Raw genomic sequence first — 26,594 nt, forward strand, 5'->3', positions numbered from 1 at the left:
TGTAATTGGTTTATCACTTATATAAGATCATATACACAACTAATAATGTGCTGTTATAGGGAAGGAGGTGCTGTACACGGGAATAAAATTAAAAAAAGAGCAAGTGAGAGATACTTGCAAAAGAGAGTACTTATTAGCACTCACAAAACTACTTAATATAACAATTAGATGAACAAGAAATTAATCTAGCCCCAAAAGTTTTTTTTTTTTTGGATAAAGCCTACGGGCAAAACATGTCAGGGGAGTGGGAACTCTGATCTTTGTTTTTAATCTTTGCTATAGTGGCAACTAGATGCTTATTACCTTAAAGTGATGGTAAATTCGCCCAAACTGCTCCACATATTTGAAAAGGTCTTCTCCTAACTAGCATATTAATATGCTTATTTAGTACAAAAGTCATCAGTACACTAAATAATATTCGTTTTATTCCTGCTACATTACCTCAATGAATGCAGCTTATTTGAGTGGCAGCTTTTCTAGCCAATCAGAGCCTCACCATGCGCCCCATGTAAATGTACAGCAGCACGGTCCCGTGCTTGGAACTCTGTCATCAACTTGAAATGCGCATGCGCTACTCCTTACGCTATTTGCACAACAGAAGAAATGAATTTGCTTTACCGGTTGCGATTCACTTGGATCCATCTGCAAGGATATCAGCACGTGTAGTATCCGTGCTCCACTAATATTTTATCTATTCTTTGGTGAGTTTGTAAATCAATCTAAAGGATTATGACAGCAAATTTACTTCTTCTGTTGTGCAAATAGCGTAAGGAGTAGCGCATGCGCATTTCAAGTTGATAACAGAGTTCCAAGCACGGGAGCGTGCAGCTATACAATTACATGGGGCGCATGGTGAGGCTCTGATTGGCTAGAAGAGCTGCCACTCAAATAAGCATAATCAAAAATCGTAGAGAGAGGCTGCATTCATTGAGGTAATGTAGCAGGAATAAAACGAATATCATTTAGTGTACTGATGACTTTTGTAGTAAATAAGCATATCGATATGCTAGTTAGGAGAAGACCTTTCCAAATATGTTGAGCAGTTTGGGCGAATTTACCATCACTTTAACCGTACTACATAATGCTAGAAGATATGAGCGGCTGACAATTTGTGTCGCCCCTGGAAGTCTTCTACTTAATGGTTCTAACTAGTAATGCTATCCTATATCACTAATAATCACGGTGCAATATATGCACCTTTCTCTAATTACGTAGCATAACAGTAATATATTGTTTAAATAATAGCACAACTAAAATCCTGGTGCAAAATGTGTGCCTATATTTAAAACTATAAACTATCTTCATGATATACTGTACATCTGTTAGTCAGTAACCGCAACCACAGTGACTGACTTTTCACTTTGCCCCTGAGTACTAACTGCTCTGAAGTTTACGATCTAACTGCACCAAATAATAGTATTGTATAATCGTTACTTAGTTGCAGAAACAGGGCGCATGGCTACTTAGTGACGATGCCAAAGGTGCACCTACATATAGCCATATAACCCAACCACCTCAGATATTATTTGACTAGAAGAATTGCTCTAACACTGGTGCAAATGAGCGCTAAGATTTAGAGTGGAATAATACTTCTTGACATATTCCCTGGTACTACATAAGGTACATAAATAACGACAACAGTAATATATCGTTTTAATAATAGTATAACTATAATTTTGGTGCAAAATGTGTGCCTACATCTAAAACTATTAATTATCAATGATATATATCGGTTAGTCAGTAACCGCAATCATAGTGATGTACGTTTTATTTTGCCCCTGAGTGCTAACCACTCTGAAGTTAACGATCAAACCGTATCAACTTACAGTACTGTATAATCAAAACAGAAAGAGAAGCAGTCTGCCAGGCCGAACAGCAGCATCAATAGCTTGTTCTATGGCCCGCCACCTGGGAGTAGCTTCTTTCTGCCCAATTGTGCTTTTCACAGAGGAAAACTTTCCTGTAGTATATCAGTCTGATCCCGCCCACATGGTCACTCCAGCCCTGAAATACCAGGCAATTCTCCTCTGAACAAGGAACATGACAACCCCAGACGATCGTTTCGGCCTCCTTTGGGCCTCGTCAGTGAGGTGCAGCCATATCCCTCTAAGCACATTGGGCAAGGAGTCCACATCTAGTTTCCCCCATCACCCTTAGGGAGACTATCCCCTGGGTCATATTTACATATGCAAAACAGAAAGAGAAGCAGTATGCCAGGAACGAACAGCAGCATCAATAGCTTGTTCTATGGCCCTGTTGCCACCTGGGAGTAGCTTCTTTCTGCCCAATTGTGCTTTTCACAGAGGGAAACTTTCCTGTTGTATATCAGTCTGATCCCGACAGCATGGTCAGTCCAGCCCCGAAATACTAGGCAATTCTCCTCTGAACAAGGAACATGACAACCCCAGATGATCGTTTCAGCCTCCTTTGGGCCTCGTCAGTGAGGTGCAGCCATATCCCTCTAAGCACATTGGGCAAGGAGTCCACATCTAGTTTCCCCCATTACCCTTAGGGAGACTATCCCCAGGGTCATATTTACATATGCAAAACAGAAAGAGAAGCAGTCTGCCAGGAACAAACAGCAGCATCAATAGCTTGTTCTATGGCCCGGTTGCCATCTGGGAGTAGCTTCTTTCTGCCCAATTGTGCTTTTCACAGAGGAAAACTTTCCTGTAGTATATCAGTCTGATCCCGACAGCATGGTCAGTCCAGCCCCGAAATACCAGGCAATTCTCCTCTGAACAAGGAACATGACAACCCCAGACGATCGTTTCAGCCTCCATTGGGCCTCGTCAAAGTGGTGCAGCCATATCCCTCTAAGCACATTGGGCAAGGAGTCCACATATAGTTTCCCCCATCACGCTTAGGGAGACTATCCCCAGGGTCATATTTACATATGCAAAACAGAAAGAGAAGCAGTCTCCAAGGAACGAACAGCAGCATCAATAGCTTGTTCTATGGCCCGGTTGCCACCTGGGAGTAGCTTCTTTCTGCCCAATTGTGCTTTTCACAGAGAAAAACTTTCCTGTAGTATATCAGTCTGATCCCGACAGCATGGTCAGTCCAGCCCCGAAATACCAGCCAATTCTCCTCTGAACAAGGAACATGACAACCCAAGACGATCGTTTAGGCCTCCTTTGGGCCTCGTCAGTGAGGTGCAGCCGTATCCCTCTATGCACATTGGGCAAGGAGTCCACGTCTGGTTTCCCCCATCACCCTTAGGGAGACTATCCCCAGGGTCATATTTACATATGCAAAACAGAAAGAGAAGCAGTCTGCCAGGAACGAACAGCAGCATCAATAGCTTGTTCTATGGCCCGGTTGCCACCTGGGAGTAGCCTCTTTCTGCCCAATTGTGCTTTTCACAGAGGAAAACTTTCCTGTAGTATATCAGTCTGATCCTGACAGCATGGTCAGTCCAGCCCCGAAATACCAGGCAATTCACATTCTCTCTCAGAACACAGAAAAAAAAACACAGACCTTTTCACTCAACTGCTCCAATTGCCATCTAACTTAATACAGAACACAGAAAAAAAAAACACAGACCTTTTCACTCAACTGCTCCAATAGTCATCTAACTTACTACAGGTAGCCTTCTGGAAAACAGCTTCATTATATTTTACCTACTAAGTTGTTTTATTGTATGTGTTTGTATATTTAGTGATAATTTTGTTTTGTTTTTATTTTGAATGTATATATTACAGGCTGTGCTAGTCATAATTTGCATAGTTTAAGCAGCTCTTGTCCATTTATCTGTATTTGTTTGAATGGTTTTATTTCACCCCTTGTCTGTCTTGTATGTCTCTCTTATCTCTGTAATATTTTGTTTTTTGATGTGTTTTTTTTTTTTTTTGGTTTCTGCATGATTGACCCTTAGCTTAAAATGTCCATAAATGTACCCTCCCACTCATTTTAACACACTTTTGTTGGGCCATCATTAACCAATTTATCTCTCTCACTTTACACATTCTCTCTCAGAACACAGAAAAAAAAACACAGACCTTTTCACTCAACTGCTCCAATTGCCATCTAACTTACTACAGGTAGCCTTCTGGAAAACAGCTTCCCTCCCACCCCAAGCTCATTTCCTCATTTATAGATAGTCTCCCACACAACTTTCACTCTCCTGAAATGACAGGTGCAAACACTGATCAGCACATCCTTCCATTCCCTTAACCCCATAGAATACACAGTACTTTTACTATATTATGTTTCACATACCTTTTGTTCCCTTATGCAATTGTTACAGTAATTCTGTGTCTTATGTTTTTAACTGGTTCCCAATTCTGTAAAAATGCTCAATATATTCATATTCCTTTTTGCTACCCTTTGTCTTTATAACAAACTACACTATTCAATTACTCCTTCTCCCTCTCCACCGGCACTGTTCATTAGCCCATCTCTCTTAAACTCATCTTACTTTTCTACTCATGAACTTTACCTATTCCTAAACACTCTCTCTACCCCCTGCAGCTCATCTCAAAAGCAGTCTCACTACTGCAAATCTGTATCTCATCTCATGTCACTCTCCCTCTTGCTTCTACTTACTGCTGGTGACATCTCCCCTAATCCTGGTCCCCAACCACTGACAAGCCGTGCACATCCATGTGTACCATCCCATAGACTCAGAAAACAAAACTCTGCACACCTTACTCACATTCCTCTTGCATCTAAAGCCACTACCCATTTCACTTGTGTACTCTGGAACTCTCGCTCTGCTTGCAACAAACTCACTTCTATACATGACCTCTTCATCTCCCACTCCCTCAACCTTCTGGCCCTAACAGAAACCTGGCTCTCTCCCCTAGACACAGCATCCACTGCTGCTCTGTCACATGGGGGTCTCCACTTCAGCCACACTCCTAGGTCTGGTAATAGACAAGGAGGTGGTGTAGGTATTTTACTTTCCTCTCGTTGCACCTTTCAACAAATACACCCTATCTCTTCCCTCACTTTTCCCTCATTCGAAACCCACATGATTCGCTTATTCTCCCCTCTCTCTGTACGTGTTGCAGTCATATACCGACCCCCTGGCTCTGCAACTCTATTTCTAGATCACTTGGCTGCCTGGCTACCCTACTTCCTTTCCTCAGACACCCCTGCCCTCATTCTTGGTGACTTCAACATCCCCCTTAACAATCCCACTGCCTCATCTGCTAAACAACTTCTGCAACTCACTTCCTCTTTCGGTCTGTCACAATGGACTGATTCTCCCACTCACAAAGACGGTCACTCCCTTGACCTGATCTTTAGCTATCGATGCACTCTCTCAAACTTCTCAAACTCCCCTTTTCCTCTTTCTGACCACCATCTCCTTACCTGCAACATATCATCCCTTCCTACAACTCTCCTACCTTCTACTCCTCACACCAAACTTCACAGAAGCATTAGGTCTTTAGATCAGCAACAACTTGCTAATTCCCTTCAACCGCTCCTCTCATCCTTCTCCGTCTTTTCCTGCCCTGAACAATCTATCTGCCACTATAATTCCACCCTTATATCCGTCCTTGACAATCTCGCCCCTCTTACCACTGCTAGGAAATCACACACTCATCCCCAGCCCTGGCATACTCCTCTGACACGGTACCTACGCAGATGTTCCCGTACTGCTGAACGGCATTGGAGAAAATCACGGAGTTCAGCTGATTTTCTTCATTACAAATTCATCTTGAACTCCTACTACTCTGCCCTTAATCTCCACAAGCAACACTACTTCTCTACTCTTATCTCTAATCTTTCTTCAAACCCAAAACGTCTGTTCTCCACTTTCAATACTCTCCTCCGCCCTCCCCCACTTCCTAATACAACTTCTCTGTCAGCTCAAGACTTTGCCAGTCACTTCATTAACAAAATTGACTCCATCAGACATGAAATCAGCTCTCAACACAATTCCATTCTCTCCCCCCTCAAATACTCTCACTCAACCACAACCCTCATAAACTGAAACTTAGTTCATTCTCCCCTGTTACTGAGGACGAAGTTTCAGCACTTATACTGCGCTCTCACCTCACTACCTGTCCCCTTGACCCTATCCCCTCACAGCTGCTCCCCTCTCTCTTTGCTACCCTTACCCCTATATTAACACACATTTTCAACCTCTCCCTCAGAACTGGTACATTTCCCTCATCGATGAAACATGCACTGGTCACACATATCCTCAAAAAACCTTCCCTTGATCCTACCTCCCCATCCAACTACCGCCCAATTTCCCTCCTCCCTCTTGCTTCAAAGCTTCTCGAAAAACTAGTATATGCATGCCTATCCCATTTCCTTACGTTAAACTCCCTTCTTGACCCGCTGCAATCTGGATTTTGTCCCTATCACTCCACAGAGACAGCTATTGTTAAGGTTACCAACGACCTACTTACAGCTAAATCAAAAGGCCACTTCTCTCTGCTTATCCTCCTTGATCTGTCCGCAGCCTTTGACACTGTCGACCACCCTCTTTTGCTCCAAACCCTCCAATCCTTCGGCATCTGTGACACAGCCCTTTCTTGGCTCTCTTCCTACCTGTCAAACCGTACCTTCAGTGTAGCCTTCTCTGGGGCCTCCTCTTCCCCGTCACCACTTTCTGTCGGAGTACCACAAGGCTCTGTCCTCTGTCCCCTTCTCTTCTCAATCTATACGTCATCACTAGGTTCCCTAATTAAGTCCCACGGTTTCCAATATCATTTGTATGCCGATGACACCCAAATCTACTTCTCTGCACCAGAACTATCTCCTTCCTTGCTAACCCGTGTCACTAACTGTCTTTCTCACATCTCTTCCTGGATGTCCTCTCACTACCTCAAGCTATATCTCTCCAAAACTGAGCTCATCATTTTCCCCCCTTCTTCCAAAATCTCCACCCCCAATATCTCTATAACTGTCGACAACTCCATCATTACCCCTACCCCGCATGCCCGATGTCTCGGGGTCACATTTGACTCAGATCTTTCCTTCACTCCTCACATTCAGTCCTTGGCTACAGCCTGCCACTTCCACCTTAAAAACATCTCTAAAATTAGACACTTCCTTACACAAGACACAACTAAGATTTTAATCCACTCTCTCATTCTTTCCCGCCTTGATTACTGCAATTCTGTCCTCTCTGGTCTCCCCACCTGCCGCCTAGCTCCTTTACAATCCATTATGAATGCCTCTTCCAGACTCATCTTCCTTACACGTCGCTCTTCATCTGCTGCGCCTCTCTGCCAATCCCTTCACTGGCTTCCTCTTGCCTCTAGGATCAAACACAAAACTCTCACTCTTACATACAAAGCCCTCAACTGCACTGCTCCTCCCTACATCTCAGACCTTGTCTCCAGATACTCTCCCTCCCGTCCCCTTCGCTCTGCTCATGACCTCCTATTCTCCTCCTCTCTTGTCACCTCATCACACTCCCGTTTACAGGACTTCTCCGGACTGGCTCCCATCTTGTGGAACTCTCTGCCTCGCTCCACAAGACTCTCTTCTAGTTTTAAAAGCATCAAGTGCTCCCTAAAGACTCTACTGTTCAGGGACGCATACAACCTACGCTAACCTTTCCTAATACTAGTTCCTCTCCTCCACTGCAATCCCCTGAACCCTCTTAGCATGTAAGCCTAAAAGTCCAGCTGTTTGTTGATCACCTTCTTAAGAGCTGACTACAACAGTGCAACTCTTGACAGGGCCCTCTACCCTATAATTGTTTTGTTGTACTCCCCCTTTGTTTATAGCGCTGCGGAATCTGTTGGCGCTCTACAAATAACCGATAATAATAATAATAATTCTCCTCTGAACAAGGAACATGACAAACCCAGATGATCGTTTCAGCCTCCATAGGGCCTCGTCAGTGTGGTGCAGCCATATCCCTCTAAGCACATTGGGCAAGGAGTCCACATATAGTTTCCCCATGACCCTTAGGGAGACTATCCCCAGGGTCATATTTACATATGCAAAACAGAAAGAGAAGCTGTTTGCCAGGAACGAACAACAGCATCAATAGCTTGTTCTATGGCCCGGTTGCCACCTGGGAGTAGCTTCTTTCTGCCCAATTGTGCTTTTCACAGAGGAAAACTTTACTGTAGTATACCAGTCTGATCCTGACAGCATGATCAGTCCAGCCCCGAAATACCAGGCAATTCTCCTCTGAACAAGGAACATGACAACCCCAGATGATCGTTTTGGCCTCCTTTGGGCCTCATCAGTGAGGTACAGCCATATCCCTCAAAGCACATTGGGCAAGGAGTCCACGTCTGGTCTCCCCCATCACCCTTAGGGAGACTATCCCCAGGGTCATATTTACATATGCAAAACAGAAAGAGAAGCAGTCTGCCAGGAATGAACAGCAGCATCAATAGCTTGTTCTATGGCCCAGTTGCCACCTGGGAGTAGCTTCTTTCTGCACAATTGCACTTCTCACAGAGGAAAGCTTTCCTGTAGTATATCAGTCTGATCCCGACAGCATGGTCAGTCCAGCCCTGAAATATCAGGCAATTCTCCTCTGAATAAGGAACATGACAACCCCATACAATAGTTTCGGCCCCCTTTTGGCCACGTCAGTGAGGTGCAGCCATATCCCTCTAAGCACATTGGGCAAGGAGTCCACGTCTGGTTTCCCCCAACACTCTTAGGGAGACTATCCCCAGGGTCATATTTACATATGCAAAACAGAAAGAGAAACAGTCTGCCAGGAACAAACAGCAGCATCAATAGCTTGTTCTATGGCCCAGTTGCCACCTAGGAGTAGCTTCTTTCTGCCCAATTGTGCTTTTCACAGAGGAAAACTTTCCTGTAGTGTATCAGTCTGATCCCAACAGCATGGTCAGTCCAGCCCCCAAATACTAGGCAATTCTCCTCTGTAAAAGGAACATGACAACCCCAGATGATAGTTTCAGCCTCATCAGTGAGGTGCAGCCATATCCCTCTAAGCACATTGGGCAAGGAGTCCATGTCTGGTTTCCCCCATCACCCTTAGGGAGACTATACCCAGGGTCATATTTACATATGCAAAACAGAAAGAGATGCAGTCTGCCAGGAACCAACAGCAGCATCAATAGCTTGTTCTATGGCCCGTTTTCCACCTGGGAGTAGCTTCGTTCTGCCCAATTGTGCTTTGCACAGAGGAAAACTTTCCTGTAGTATATCAGTTTGATCCCGACAGCATGGTCAGTCCAGCCCAAAATACCAGGCAATTCTCCTCTGAACAAGGAACATGACAACCCAAGACGATCGTTTAGGCCTCCTTTGGGCCTTGTCAGTGAGGTGCAGCCATATCCCTCTAACTTTGTCACAGAAACAAGGAGTATACAACCTCTCTCTCAGCTCAAGATTTTGCCAGCCACTTCAAAAACAAAATTGACTCCATCAGAAGTGAAATCAGCTCTCAACATACTACCAATCTCCCACCCCCTCAAAAGCTCACAATCATCCAAAACCCAAATATCAAAAAATGCAGCTCTTTTGCCCCTGTTAATGAGGATGAAGTTTCTGCCCTTATACTGTCCTCCCACCTCACTACCTGTCCCTTCGACCCCATCCCCTTACAGCTACTCCCCTCCATCTCTTTTACCCTCACCCCCATACTCACACACATTTTCAACCTCTCCCTCAGCACTGGTATATTTACCTCATCTCTAAAACATGCACTGGTGACACCTATCCTCAAAAAACCTTCCCTCGATCCAACCTCCCCATCCAACTATCGCCCTATTTCCCTACTCCCTCTTGCCTCAAAGCTCCTTGAAAAGCTAGTATACGCATGTCTTTCCTATTTCTTTACACTAAACTCTCTTCTTGACCCACTGCAATCTGGATTTCGTTCCCATCACTCTACAGAAACAGCAATTGTCAAGGTTAACCATGACCTACTTACAGCAAAATCCAAAGGTCACTTCTCTCTGCTTATCCTACTTGACCTGTCTGCAGCCTTTGACACTTGACCACCCTCTTTTGCTCCAAACCCTCCAATCCTTCGGCATATGCAACACAGCTCTCTCGTGGTTCTCTTCCTATCTAACTAACCGTACATTTAGTGTAGCCTTCTCCGGAGCATCCTCTGCCCCGTTACCACTTTCTGTTGGGGTACCTCAAGACTCTGTCCTCGGTCCCCTTCTCTTTTCAATCTACACGTCATCATTAGGTTCCTTAATAAAGTCCCATGGGTTTTAATATCATTTGTATGCCAATGACACCCAAATCTACCTCTCTGCACCAGACCTACCTCCTTTCTTACTAACCAGTGTCACTAACTGTCTTTCTCATATCTCATCTTGGAAGTCCTCTCACTACCTTAAGCTAAATATCTCCAAAACTGAACTCCTTATTTTTCCCCCTTCTTCCAATGTCTCCACCCCCAAAATTTCTATAACTGTTGATAATTCCATCATTCCTTCACTCCTCACATTTAGTCCTTGGCTAAAGCCTGCTGCTTCCACCTTAAAAACATCGCTAAAATTAGACATTTCCTTACACAAGATACAACTAAGATTTTAATCCACTCTCTCATCCTTTCCTGCCTCGACTACTGCAACTCCGTCCTGTCTGGTCTACCTAGCTGCCACATTGCTCCTTTACAATCCATTATCAATGCCTCTGCCAGGCTCATCTTCCTTTCTCGTCGATCTTCAACTGCTGTGCCTCTCTGCCAATACCTTCACTGGCTTCCTCTTGCCTCTAGGATTAAACACAAAATCCTCACTCTGACATACAAAGCTCTCAACTGCACTGCTCCCCCCTACATTTCAGAACTTGTCTCCAGATTCTCTCCCTCCCGTCCCCTTCGATCAGCTCAGGATCTCCTCCTCTCCTCCTCTCTTGTTACTTCCTCACATTCTCATCTACAGGACTTCTCCAGACTGTCCCCCATCTTGTGGAACTCCCTGCCTCGCTCCACAAGACCCTCCCCTAGTTTTAACAGCTTCAAGCGCTCCCTAAAAACTCTACTATTCAGGGATGCTTACAACCAACACCAACCTTTCCTAACTCCATTGCTTTCCCCTTAAACCCCTTAGAATGTAAGCCTATGAGCCCAGCTGTTTGCAGATCGCCTTCATAAGAGCCGACTACAACAGTGAAACTCTCGGCAGGGCCCTCTACCCACTCAATCCCTGCAAAAGCTATCCTGTATATTGACTATGTTTAAAGTGCTGCAGAATCTGTTGGTGCTCTACAAATACCTGATAATAATATTAAAAGTATTACCACTGAGTAACGGTGCAAAAGGTGCGCCTACGTATATCCACATAACATAACCTCTGTATACACTCTGGGACTAGAAGCATTGCTATAGCACTGGTACAAAATACATGCTGAGATTTATAATGAAAAACACCTTGACATATTTGTTGTAACTAAATATGGTACATTTAAAGCAAGACACATATGATGACAGGTCTAATAATCTAATACCACATACTATATGACTTGTCCATACTATAATAGTATCACTTTAAGGGAATACTATTAATAAATCTGGTACAAAATGTGCGCCTCTTGTTAATCACGCAGCACACCCTTTCTGTATATATCATATGAATAGGAGTAACAGTACAATACTGATGCACAATGTGCGCTCAATGCAAATAAGAAACACTGGAAAACATAATTTGCTACTTCAGTGATTAACACGTTATCTTGTCCCTGAGTACCAACCGGCATACTAGACATCTGCTATACAGTTTGCGATTTAATAGCATTAATTCCCTACACTGTACTATTGTAACTCAGAATCAGGGAGAATTGCTATTCGATAATGGTGCCTAATGCGCCTATTTATAATAAAAATAATAACACTACTATACACTTCGTCTGACCAGAAGTATATTACAATACTGGTGCAAAATATGCGCCCGATTTAAATAGATAATATGTCCAGATATATATTCCACAACTAATACTCATTCTCTATATATATATTGATCCAGGGGAACCAATTGTGTATCCTTATAAACTGATAATACAGCCCCTCTCATATTAATAAATAGATTTTTGTTACGGTTTCTGTATTTCAACATTATAGCATCTCTTTGTCCACATTGTGGTTTTAATATTGTTGTTTTTACTAACTAAACTATTAAAAGTTATGTTTTAAAAAATAAAACTTCTTTCGGGGCTAGATTAATTTCTTGTTCATCTAGTTGTTATATTAAGTAGTGTTGTGAGTGCTAAAAAGTACACGCTTTTGCAACTATATCTCACTTGTTCTTTTTTTAAACAATATTATATGTCTGAAGCAATTCCAAAAAGAACGATTGTATGAAGCAGAACAGGTAAATTGTGTCAGCTATAAAATTGTATACAACACACTGAAATCTTTTTTGGGAACTAGGGAATAAATAAAAACAAAACAAAAAAAAAGGTTGGGATTCTTGAGAGATAAAATTAATGAGTAAAGGGAAAGACATGGTTACAGACGGAGTTGGGTCATACACAGTCTTGAATCGGATTTATGTAAGCACAACCTACAACAGAAATATATAATACTCAATATTCCAGAAATGCAACATTTTTGTAAAGGTTTATTATAATGTTTAGTAATGTATTTTTTCATGAAACACTATGCAAGCTGCACCAAAATTCAATAGTTTCTGTGAGATAGATCTCATGGGGGAACCCCTTACTAAATCCAATAAGGAAATTATATACCTGACTACTATAGCCCTTTAAAAATTCATGATTAAGAGACCACAACACAAAAAAAAATTCTAATTAAAGTGATCGTAAATCCTAGCGTTGCAGTGCAATAAATAAAAGGTTATTTCAGTCATGAAGTTTAACAAAATGTATGGCACAAATACCGTTATTTTAAGCCCCTCCAGCCACCAACGGCAAAACTCTTTTTTTTTCCCTGAAGTGACGTCTCCACCTCTTAGCCAATAGCCATGCTAGCCATACGGCACAGTTCTGCTTTTGGACTTCAGCATTAGCAGTAGCTACTAGTTAACCTTTTAATGACCAGCATTGTATGCTGTATGTTGCTGGTCTTTAAATGGGACTTGTTTTTTTTTTTTTCTAGCGTCAAGACCACGCTATTTAAGAAGGCCTGCAGGAGGGATGGAGGTAATAATAGCGCGGTCTTGTCACTGGCAGTGAGACATGTGCTATTATTGGGCGAAACGCTCTTAAGACCAGTGACACACAGGGTATGTTGTGTTTGGTAAGGGGTTAAACTTCATTTAAGTCACTACATTGCCTCTACACAGCAATACGCTCACAGTGTACTCACATTACACCGAGTGCTGCAACTGCATTGTGCGCTGGTGTATTCATTAAAATATACATATCAAAGATTAAGTGATAATCCACAGAGATCAATCTTATTTATGAAAAAATATTAACTGCTGTTTACCTTCTAAAGGTGAGTTTATCAGGATAACTCTCCCCATTGGTGAAGTGGCTCGGATTCCTTTAGGGTGTCCATTCCCCTGTCTATTCTGTTTTCTGAACAAAGAACGTGTTGCACTGTGAAAATCTCCTCTTGAATTCCGAGGAAGAGTAGAATCAATAATCTCACTGTCATCCACTTCAAAAGCATGTGCCATGGCGCGGAGTTTTGGAGGCAAGTCATATGGATTCTACAATTTGATCAAGGTTCCAACTGAAGAAACAAGAAATTCCAGTGTTGTCAGTAAAGATATTAGTCTTGTGCAAAAGGTTTTTCATGGGATCTCCCACCAAAAAAGATGTTTACTCAGCATGGTGGACAAACTCATATTATCAAGGCATGATAGAAAATGCTAAGTGTTTCATATTGCAAAAAATTTAAATATAATACAACATTTTTTTAGAGTATAAGTGTTTAAAGGGACATAAAGTGCAAATGTAAAGTGCATTGTACTATTGCTTTTATATAACTATGAGGTTGATCACAATCTATTATTTGATAGTTATCAGGATGTTAACAGCTGCCCCTTTCGATGTTGACACAATCGCAAACAGCCTTTTTTGTTGTTAATTGGAGGCATATTTTTCTTTTGGGAAAAATATGGCCCTATACTTGACATGTGCCAGCCCTGTTTGGCTGATCACAATCGAAATTTTTTAAAACTATTTTTTTTCTTTCATGATTCAGATAGAGGATGCAATTTTAAAGACATTTCCAACTTATTTCTATTATTTAATTTGTGTTGTTCTCTTTGTATCATTTGTTGAAAAGAATACCTATGTAGGCTCAGAAGCTGCTGACTGGTGGCTGCACATATATACCTCTTACAACAATTGGCTTTCAGCTAGTCCCCAGTAGTGCATTAATGCTTCTTCAACAAAGTATACCAAGACAATGAAGCAAATTCGGTAATAGAAGTAAATTGGAAAGCTGTTAAAAAGTTGTATGCTCTATCTAAATCATGAAAGAAAAAATCTGGGTCTCATGTCCCTTTAATAGCAAATTTACGGTAGCCAATTTTCACTTAACATATTCAACAGCTAAAAGGACTTGATAAACCCAAGAAAACACTTTGCAACATATTACCGCAAAACACACTGACATTACTCTGCCATGTTGGATGACATTAGTAAGCACAAAACACATATAAACCCCACTCAATCAATTTAACTTTAAGAAGTAATAATAAGCACTTGTACACCTATAAAAAAAATACCAAAATAACCCAACTCACACATATAACCAGTACACCAGCATTTCTATGGTTTTGCTATGAGCTCACATCACCTATAGCAGACATCCTCAGACTTGATATGCTGGCTGAGCATCATGGGAAATGTAGTTCCAAAACCTCTGGAGGGCCAAGCTTGAGGATGTCTGACTAGCATCTCTTCAACCTCTGATGTTATCACTAAAACCTTTAAAAAAATGCCATTTTGTTTGTCCTTAATTCTGCACATTTTGCTTTTAGATTATGAAATTTGGAGATTAACCAGGCAGATAATGATTTTGTGTTGTTTTCAATTCTGAGCTTCATAGATATTAACTGCAGAAGCATTTTTGGATGGTGATAACTGGAAAAAAACACACTGACAATAGTGATATACTTTCAGAATTTAGTATCTGCTAAAAACAAATGCTACATTGTGATCAACCCCATAGTAGGCTGGGGCCAGTGATGTAAAAATGACATGCTCAAACAAATGAGAATGTTCCTTTAAAGGGACAGTCTACTTGAAAATTGTTATTGTTTTAAAAGATAGATAATCCCTTTATTACCTATTCCCCAGTTTTGCACAACCAACACAGTTATATTAATATACTTTTTACCTCTGTGATTACCTTGTATCTAATCCTCTACACAGACTGCCCCTTACCTCAGTGCTTTTTACAATCTTGCATTTTAGCCAATCAGTGCTGGTTCTTGTATAATCATTATCATTCTCCATGGGAGGGAGCACAATGTTACCTAATACGGCACATATGAACAAACACTGTCTGGCTGTTGTGCAAGATTTAAAAAGCTAATAAAAAGCACTGAGATAACAGGCAAATGTAGAGGTTATAAAGTATATTAATATTGCAATGTTAGTTATGCAAAGCTGGGGAATGGGTAGTTATCCATCTTTTTACACAATAAAAAAAACCAAGTAGACTGTTCCTTTAAAATTCTATTACCTTTTGTATTGCATGTATTTTTAACTATTTAGACTTTATAATCTTTGTATTTTTATGTGTATAACATTAAATTTAGGATTCCAATTGTATGAGGAATGATTGTACTTTGTATGCTTCTGTTTAGCCTTTACATAGTTCTGTCACAATCCTAGACACAATGTTATACACAAAATATATTAGAGGTAGATTTATTATATTTCCCGGGCAGACATAAATCGCTGTAGCGGATCATGTCCGTCCGACATTGCTAAATGCCAACTGCATACGCTGTCAGCATTTAACATTGCACAAGCATTTCTGGTGAAATGCTTGAGCAATGCTGCCCCCTGTAAAAAAAAAGGCAGCTAACAGGGTGTGTCAATCATCTCGATCGTATCCGATCGGGATGATTGCTGTCTGCCACCTCAGTGATGGCGGATGAGTTAAGGAGCACTTAAGTTTCAGGTGGACCTGAAATTTCGGGGGTAGTTTGCAGGATCCGCTGCTTGATAAATCTACCCCTTAGTCTACAATGTATAACTGTACTATGTATTTTTGCTATTTAAAACAAGTCTCAGAATAGTAACCTCACACCTCCTGCATCAGCATTGATGTAACCTCACACCGCACACCTCCTGCATCAGCATTGATGTAACCTCACACCACACACATCCTGCATCAGCACTGATGTAACCTCACACCTCCTGCATCAGCATTGATGTAACCTCACACCACACACCTCCTGCATCAGCATTGTTGTAACCTCACACCACACACATCCTGCATCAGCATTGATGTAACCTCACACATCCTGCATCAGCATTGATGTAACCTCACACCTTCTGCATCAGCATTGATGTAACCTCACACCGCACACCTCCTGCATCAGCATTGATGTAACCTCACACCACACACATCCTGCATCAGCATTGATGTAACCTCACACCTCCTGCATCAGCATTGATGTAACCTCACAATACACACCTCCTGCATCAGCATTGATGTAACCTCACACCACACACCTCCTGCATTTGCATTGATGTAACCTCACACCTCCTGCATCAGCATTGATGTAACCTCACATTGCACACCTCCTGCATCAGCATTGATGTAACCTCACACCTCCTGCATCAGCATTGATGTAACCTCACACCTCCTGCATCAGCATTTATGTAACCTCACACCACACACCTCCTGCATCAGCATTGATGTAACCTCACACCACACACCTCCTGCATCAGCATTGATGTAACCTCACACCTCTTGCATCAGCATTGATGTAACCTCACATTGCACACCTCCTGCATCAGCATTGATGTAACCTCACACCACACACCTCCTGCATCAGCATTAATGTAACCCCACACTGCACACCTCCTGCATCAGCATTGATGTAACCGAACATCTCCGGCATCAGCATTGATGTAACTTCACACCGCACACCTCCAGCATCAGCATTGATGTAACCCCACACCGCACACCTCCTGCATCAGCATTGATGTAACCGCACAACTCCTACATCAGAATTTATGTAACCGCACACCTCCGGCATCAGCATTGATGTAACCTCACACCGCACACCTCCTGCATCAGCATTGATGTAACCCCACACCGCACACCTCCTGCATCAGCATTGATGTAACCGTATATCTCCTGCATCAGCATTGATGTAACCTCACACCGCACACCTCCTGCATCAGCATTGACACCCCCTGTTAGTGGCTGATTGGCCGTGAATGTACAGGTGGCGGCATTGCACAAGCATTTCAACAGAAATGCTTGTGCAATGTTAAATGCTGACAGCGTTTGCTGTCAGCATTTAGCAATGTCGGGGGGACATGATCCGCTACAGCAAATTATGTCTGTCCGGCATATAATAAATGTAAACTGCTAATAAAAATGTATTGCAAAACAGTGCTGGTATTTAGAAATGAAATGCACTGATGCTCTGCAAATTTTGCCAAGAAAATGATTCAATAATTCAACTTAAGACCATGAACTACTGTGTGTTTAACCCTCACAAAGGAGTTAAAGACACAGTAGAAATACCATTCAGAATCCGCAGAGCACTGCTGGTTCTACTCGGAAACTGCCGCTGACCCAACCAGCAGTGCTAGTTGCACAGCTAAGTCATGCGGCTAACGCTGATTGGATCAGTGACAGTTACTGCTCGGGACCGGCAAACCGCTGCAGGTACTTCTGCAGTATGTTTAAGCCCTTTGCATCTGGTAGTGCAGAGTCAGTAGTGGTGCAAATTTTTGTTGGGCCCCCAAAGGTAACTCCGTAGTAAGCATTAGTAATAATATACATGCTGCTCTGTATAATGATTTGGATAGATGGATAGATAGATTAGATGATAGATAGATAGACATATGATGATAGATAGATAGATAGATAGATAGATAGATAGATAGATAGATAGATAGATAGATAGATAGATAAACAGACAGAAAGATAGGTAGATAGATAGATATAGATAGATAGATAGATAGATAGATAGATAGATAGATAGATAGATAGATAGATAGATAAATTGGCAACCTGCTTTACTAAAAGGCTCCCCTGCACTAGGATTATACACATTCTGCACACTGGCTTCTATGGGCCCCCTCCATCACTTGGGCCCTGGTGTCAGGTAGTTCCACCCCTGGTCACTAGAATTAAATTGACATGCTCTCCGTATTAGAGCATGAATTTTTCAACTATTATGGCCATTTAAATACATTAATATAAATAAACAAAATATGTGAATGTGTTTCTACACTACATTGTGTGAAGATAAGCTGGTCACAGTAAAATTTTATAGGCAAGTGCCTAAAATATAGCTTAAAAACAATTTATAATATGTATCTTGGCTGGTATGTACAGAAACTAGTTAAATGCTATTAATGTATCAAAGAATAACGATTAATAGGAAAGTCAGCAAACCTATAAATTGCGTTCCACAAGTAAAACTTATGATAGTAAAACAACAGAGCTTCCTGTAACACAGTTTGGCCTCTACACGAAGAGATAAACCCCTATCAAATAACAGGCTGCTGTTACACTCTACAGCACTGAATAGCAAATAAAATGACAGGTGCATACTGTTTTATTAACCCATTCCACTAACACGGGCAGCTTATGTTAGAATCTTGCTTACAAAGACTTTCTGTGTTTGGTGTTTTCAAATGGATTTATAATAAACTCAAGTTATGCTTTATTCTTTTAAAATAATTCAAACTAATGGTTGCTCTTGACATATTTTCTATTCTAGAGTTTTGAGTCAAAAAGAGCATCTATCACTATTTCCAATGCTCGTTCTGTCTCATAAATGAATGATCTATCAGGGATTTTTGTCCAATCTCCAGCATCTTTATTGTCTTAGAAATAGTCAAATACATACTAGCTGGAACAATTTACAAATAGCTTGCAAAATATCCAGACATGAATAAATAGACTTGTATAATATACAACAATTTTTTACTCTTCAAAATGAATTCAACTTTATTTTGTAATTCAAGGTCAACCAGGGGCAAAACTACAGGGGATGCAGAGGTCAAAATTGCGACTGGGCCCCCAAGGGGTGGGGCCCAGCTTAAAAAAAAAAAAAAAAAATCTTAGATTCTTGCACCTGGGCCCTGTAGTTTCTAGTTACGCATCTGAGGTCAACTTTAAATTTTGTACTTAAAGGGACATGAAGCCCAACATTTTTCTTTCATGATTTAGACAGAACATACAATTTGAAACAACTTTCCAATTTACTTCTATTATTTAATTTGCTTCCTTCTATTATTATTTTTTGCTGAAAGGTTTATCTAGGAAAGCTCAGGAGCAGCAAAGAACCTAGGTTCTAGCTGCTGATTGATGGTTGCAGAAATATAACGATTGTCATTGGCTCACCCATGTGTTCAGTTAGAAACCAGTAGTGCATTGCTGCTCCTTCAACAAATGATACCAAGAGAATGAAACAAATTAGATAATAGAAGTAAATTAGAAAGTTGTTTAAAATTGTATTCTCTATTTGAATCATGTAAGACATTTTTTGGGTTTCATGTCCCTTTAAGCATATGCATGCACAGAAAGTTTTCCACAGTTTTACACCACCAATCTGCCAACTATATTGATCACATAACTATAAGGTTATTTTACCCATCATTTGAAAAAAGAGACTGCACCTTGTAATGAAAGTCTACAAAATGTTGAATGTTTTGGGGGTTTTTTTTGTAGAAAGGGTGGGATAGTATCTTTGTTTATTCCATTTTATTTCTCTGAAATTGGAGTCTAATGGAAGAAGACATCATGTTTTTGATCAATTTTGTGATATCTAGCAGATGCCCATGTTACTTCTAATTTTTAGAAAAATATATTGAATTAATTCAAATTAATTATCTTAAAAGTGGATTTTTTAAAATTCAATAATGAGAGACATTTTCAGCATCCTTTCATTATCACTTTATATCTACTGTGTAAGGATTTAAGGCAATGGGATTTTCACTTTAAGTATTTGATCTCTAGGACATTATCCAAACCCTTATTTGAAAGAGGAGAATTTTCACTATGCAACTAGAGGTCCCATAAGTATATACAAAAATATTTGGTTGAGAAAGAGAGACACAGTGTTTGATGTCCCCATGTTTATTACACTGACATAGGTGTCTAATGGTTTAGGAAACATTTTTTCCATTAATAATATAAGAAAAAAGGTTAACCAACCCCAATTTACAGGAAACAATTTTCTTCTTTTTGATAAGTGGTCTTATACCCTTTTAGGCTCCAAAATGCATGAGTGCCAAATGCGTGACAGCCAGGGGACTTTCCTTCATGAAAACCCATGCAGCTGACTCCACTTTTCATTGCAAAGGAAAATATCAGTCATACGCATTTCATTAACAGTCTCTGTATCAGATCTAAAACCCTTTAATAAAGCTTTTTCAGCATTTGCATATATAGTACAGAACTTTGACACAGAAACAGTTCAGAAGTTACATAAGGTAAAAAAAAAGATTTAACCTAATTGTACATAAATATCAACAAAATAATTATCCATATAGTAAAAAATAATAATAATTAAATGCCAGGCAATTTACAAACCTTGTCCTATTCCAGAATAATTACAAAATCTAGACTTTCAAATTCATATTTTGTTTTTAAAATTACAATTTTTTTGCTAGTAAGTCAAAATCTTCTCTGCTTGCATTTTTGGCTTGTTTTTTTGTGTTTTAAAATGCCTGTATTTATAAAAAAAAAACAATAACTATTATCTTTCTGATAACAGTACCATACTATTTGATGGTAATATGTATACAAATGTATTAAAGGTTACATGTATAAGCTGTATGATGACATGTTAATATTGCCTAAATTATATAAAATATTGTTTTTACACCTTGGCCTCACGCCCTCTCCAAGCTGTTCTATTTTACAGATGCAAATATACAAATATTCCAAAATCCAAACGTTTTCTGGTCCCAAAGAGTTGGGATAAACAGTTTTAAACCTGTTGAAGCATGAATAAATTAATAACTATATTTAGTCTCTTTGTGTGAACTCCAGTTCTTAGTGCAACATTAACAAGAAAGAAGGAACAACTACTTAATCTATATTAATAAAGAGTAATATTGTCATTGACCACCAGCTAAGTATACAATGTGTACCTTATAAAGCTTTGGCACTTCAAGCATCAGTGTTTTGCTATGAACATCAATAGGATTACACATCACCTTCATAGTTAAGCTTCTCAGTAACATTGTCTGCAGTGTAACAGTCAGACATAGCACTTGTTAGATTTCTAAGATGAAATTCCAGCCAGACCACTGATCTAGATATCATTAGGAATTGCAGCTTGTGAACATAATATGATGCATTTGTTTCTTATACATAGATGTATAGCTGTCAGAAGTGTCTACGGTTGCTAAGTCTGTTTTGCCTACAGCAGCAGCTCTACACAAAACTAACAGAAAGAAAAATATTAAAATACTTACTGTAAAAGAACGTGTGTGTTTCCCAGGAATATCCCAAAGCTGTGGTAGAGCCTCTAACAACAATGACTTCTCAGTTACATCACGGGCTTGGACAGCTCATGTCAAAAGACAACCTAACCTGAACTCCCCTAGGGAGAGAAATGTCAGCCAATGAGAGCAGCATAAGCGTTCTAGTGCAGAGCTCTCAGGGTAATAATGTGAAGTAAAAAACTGCTAAATATATGCAAAAAGGAACAAATTACAGTTGTGTCTTCATAATATAGTTGAACACATCCTTAAATGTCAATACCCTTTGATTTTTCAAATAATTCTAATAAAAGTATTAACATGTTAGTATCAGACTTCTACTGACTACATTCATTATAACACTTTGGCTACAAGCAATGCTGCAACTTCTTTGAGTTAAGCAAATTAAGCAGTTCCTCAATTTCTCTACTTGCCCCATTTTATATTATTTTTCAATGTATGTCACAGCTAACAAATTGGTTATTAACTTGTCTACCATACCCACAGAAAGCATTAATTATACATTTCTGTTAGACAGATATAAAGCATTGAACTATTAACCCCTTGTATTCACCAAAAATATATATAAGTAATGAATTTTTAATACTCTAATGTTAGTACATATATAAGATTAAATGATTACAGAGGATATAATTATTAACCTCCTATGCAAGTAAGACATACAGCAGTGAAAGGTTACCCTCTATGAAAATCACAAACATAGCAATACGTTATATACAGCGAATAACAAAACAACATTGTCAGCCACATATAGTATATTGAAGGAAATGATCAGCCTCTTTTACCAGACACACAAAGCAAGGTGAATGATTAGGCCCTTCTGTGAGACACATATAGAATAGATATTAACTATTTCTATCTACCACATAAAGAGCAGTGGGTGACCAATAAATTTTACTCATACCTCAAAGATGTGCAATATTCCCTCCATAAGAACTCCACAATAACTTAATTACATTATCTGGTGTTCTACCCAGGAGTACACAATCTTTTCATGTGTCCTCTGACCTCAAATTACCTTTGACACTTAAAGAATAACGCACAATTTTTCATAACAAGTGGATGGTTAAATATTTTAACCAATACATCTTAAAATGGCCGAGACGTTTTTAGCGTGCTCTATGTTTTTAATGAATAGCATAGGGAACGCTATTATCACGCTCATGGTGCTTGTATTATAAGTGATGGGTATTGCACTGGAGCAGAATTCAAAATACTGCTGTAAAATTGAGCACTTTTTAACATTTGATGTAAACCATTATTATTAATAATATAGCACAGAACTCAACTACTTGTGCACCATTGTCTTAGTTCACCATTGTCTTAGTGCTCAAGCAATATATATCTATATAAAGTCTATTATATGAGAGATTTAGCATACCCCACCTGTGCTATCCAACATACAGATGTTAGCGCCTCCTAGACTATAACTCAAGATGCTCTATTGATTATGCCCGAGCAATGTCAATGCACAATAGCACTAATATGTTTGTGTTCCACTTGTAATCTTGTCTATAGTAAGTACTGCAGACATGAGCACTATCCTGAGCCTATCAAACTTCCTTTCTAAATCATGGGACTTTCATATTGACTTCCATGCCCAGAAGGGTATTTTTGTACCCATTTAGTGTAATGACTACTGAAGGAATCATCTTTAAAATAAATACATGGTTTAACCCTATATACAAAAGAGATTAAACTAACATGCAAGTATATTACAACTGCTCATGAGAAAGCGGAGTACCCCAAAGGTCAGTACTGGAACCTGTTCTTTTTAATATTTTTATTAATGCCTTGGAACAAGGATTAAATAATAACATCTCTATTTTTGCAGATGATACAAAGTTATGTAAGGTCAATAGGTCAGTGCAGGATGAAATTGCTTTGCAAGGGGATTTATAAAAAATTGGAAGAATTGGCAGTTAAATGGAAAATGAGATTTAATACTGGAAAATTTAAGGTTCTACATTTTGGAAGTAAATCAGCCGACTACAACAATGCAACTCTCGGCAGGGCCCTCTACCTATTTGATCCCCTATAAATGTTACCTTGTATACCACCTATATTTATAGTGCTGCAGAATCTGTTGGCGCTCTACAAATACCTGATAATAATAATAATAAAGTAAAAACGAAAGGCAACCTATTATTTAAATGGGACTAGACTTAGAAAAACAGAAGAGGAAAAATGATTTGTGTGTACTGATGAATAATAAGCTAAAAATGGGTGCACAATGCAGGGCATTGGCTTCTTTTTTTTAATTATTATTATTTATAACCAGCAGTATATACCAATAAGAGCAGCTTTACCTTGCCGCACCACGCAGGGTGCCAAGGATAAACAAAACAGGCAAAACAATTGATATATCCAGTTAATTACTTAACATCAATACATAGTACATATTGCTGGGTTTTCCAACTTTTATACACTACAAACCAACAAAAAGAGAGAAAAAGAAAAGAGAAAAAAAAAAAAAAGGATTAACACTTCTCCACCCCTCGAGTCCCCCTCCTGCCTCTATATATCCGGAAATTCCTTCTCGGCAATGGCTAAGTCTAGATATAAGATGCCCTTAAAAGGTGCAATAAGTTGTTTTTTAATTTCTATGGGCAAGGCTAAAATAATATTCTTCCATTTAAGGAAGAAACACTTAATTTGGGGGTCTGAATTAACAGAGGTGTCCATTTGTTCCATAATTATCTGATTTTGTAACTTCAGTTTAAATTCTACCATATTTGGCGTCTTAGTGGATTTCCAATATTTCAAAATCAGTAATCTGCCTACCATTATTACTGCATTAAGCTGGCGGGTATTTTGGTGTTGGGTTGCGTGTTCATTGTCAATTAAAAAAATGACATGATTCTCTAATATTTTAAATTGGTTATGGTTTACTTTATTTGTCCAATAATTTACCTTATGCCAGAGTTTCTTTATTTTAGGACAGCTCCAGAAGCAGTGACGTAAATCTGCATTTCTAAGTTTACATTTATGGCAGTATGCACCTGCCTCGTCCCAATGAGCTTGAATTTTGGGGGTAATATATGCTCTATTTATTAATTTTAGATGTGACTCCCTCCATGATGATGAAATAGTTGCCGCATCTACTAGCTTAACACTTTTTCTGAATCACCTCTACTGAGACTTGCCAATCCTGAGCAATCTTTTGGACGTGCTTCTGACCAAGAAACCTTAAGACTGTCTTATATAAAAATGTAATAGAGTATTTACCTACTTTAAATAACTTAATTACTGGTCTCAGGATACACCAGTCCTCCTTGTCCTGACCTAACACCCCCAGAGTCTGTGTGTAATGACGGGCCTGTAAAAAGGCATAAAATTCTTTATTTATAAGTCCAAATTCATTTTGAAGGTCCGCAAAGGACTTACATCTCCCTATGGTATGGTTTATGATTTGGAATATGAACCTTAGCCCTTTCAGCGCCCACTCTCTGAATATTTTGGACTCAAGTGCCGGAACAAAACCAGGATTGCCCATTATAGGTAGGTATTCTGAATACCCATAATTAATATTTATTTTTTTAAGTATTTTTTGCCACGCAAAAATAACATTGTAGATACTAACTATTCGTCTAACTTTACGAGGACATTCTATTGCTGGGCAATGAAGGAGAGCCATAAGCGCATACGGATACACAAAAGACTTTTCAAGGTCTTGTGTTGCATAGTATTCTGCATCAGTTAGCCAGTCTAGTGCTACCTTTGAAATTGCTGTTAGATTATAGATCTCCATGTCGGGTAATGCCAACCCGCCCTCACTCCTTGCTAAAGTTAATATCTTAAAGGCAACCGCTCTACGCTTGTCTCCCCAGAAAAACTGGAGGCATGCTTGTTTAAGCAGTGTTAAATCTTGGTGCTTAATCAAGAGCGGGATGTTTTGCATTAAATACATCAGTTTTGGAAATATTATCATCTTTATCAAATGTATTTTGCCTGTTAAGGTTAATTTAAATTTTGCCCAGTTTTTAAGATCTTTAAATATTTTAGCAAAGAGAGGGGGATAGTTAAGTCTATACCAATCATTACTATCTAGAGATAGCTTAATTCCCAAATAGGTAAATGCTTCCACAGTTTCTTTAAACTGAGAGCAAAGATAGGAATTTTCTTGTTTCGACAGCCAAAAGATCTCTGACTTCGCTGTATTAACTTTGGCGCTAAATTCCTGCAGAATTTTCATTAGTCTGGGGATAGTATCCTGAGTATTGGACAGAAATATTAATAGGTCATCTGCATATAATAGGGTTGTAATCTGTCTCGCGTTGATTCTAATGCCTTCAATATCCTTCCTTAGGCGAATAGCCAGTGGCTCCAGTGCCAAATTAAATAAGTATGGGGATAGGTGACAGCCCTGTCTTGAGCCTCTGTATATTTGAAATTTTTCTGTGGGCCTATCATTAATTATAATAGCAGCATTAGGTTGCTGGTAAATTAACTGTACACATTTTGTGAACGAGCCCTCAACTCCAAACCTGAAAAGAGATGTAAATAAGTGGTCCCAGGTAATGGAGTCGAAGGCCTTCTCCGCATCCAGCAATACTATTGCTGCATCCGTTACTCTGTCTATAATTTTTATTTTTCCCTTCTGTGCTGCGTTCTGGTATACATTCAAAATCAGCTGAATTTTCTTTCAATTACATGAGGAATTTCTCCCAGGCATAAAGCCTACTTGATCCTTGTGAATAAGAGGATCCAAGGCTAGTTTAAAACTGTTTGCTATGACACTGGTTAATAGTTTATAGTCCCAATTTAAGAGGGAAATCGGCCTATATGAACTTATCTCTTCTTTATCTTTCCCTTTTTTTGGAATTAAGGTTATTAAAGATGATGTAAAATACATAATTGTTAAATAATTTTACCAGAGTCGGTACAATTTCCTCTCTGAGGCATTTACATAGCTCCACCGGTATCTGATCAGGTCCGGCAGCTTTATTAGCCGGTGATTTCTTAATAGCATTGACAACTTCTTGGTGGGAGATAGGTTTGTTTAGTTCTTCCAAGTTAACGTTTTCTATCTTGGGGATCTTTAAATCTCTCCAGAAACTCTCTTCTAAGGCTAATAAGATACTAGCATGTATTAAAAGAGG

At 39.6% G+C, this 26,594-nt stretch overlaps 1 protein-coding gene across 1 annotated transcript in view; it reads right to left on the minus strand.

The window, feature by feature from the left end:
* PDZD7 (PDZ domain containing 7) overlaps positions 1-13,502 on the minus strand; it is a 192,844-nt gene extending 179,342 nt beyond the window's left edge. The window contains exon 1 of the mRNA XM_053692951.1: positions 13,310-13,502. Coding sequence (XP_053548926.1) covers positions 13,310-13,502 — 193 coding nt within the window. The remainder of the gene's footprint in view (positions 1-13,309) is intronic.
* Between the last annotated feature and the right edge of the window lie 13,092 nt (positions 13,503-26,594).

Source organism: Bombina bombina, chromosome 9 (genome assembly GCF_027579735.1).
Source record: "Bombina bombina isolate aBomBom1 chromosome 9, aBomBom1.pri, whole genome shotgun sequence".
NCBI lineage: Eukaryota > Metazoa > Chordata > Amphibia > Anura > Bombinatoridae > Bombina > Bombina bombina.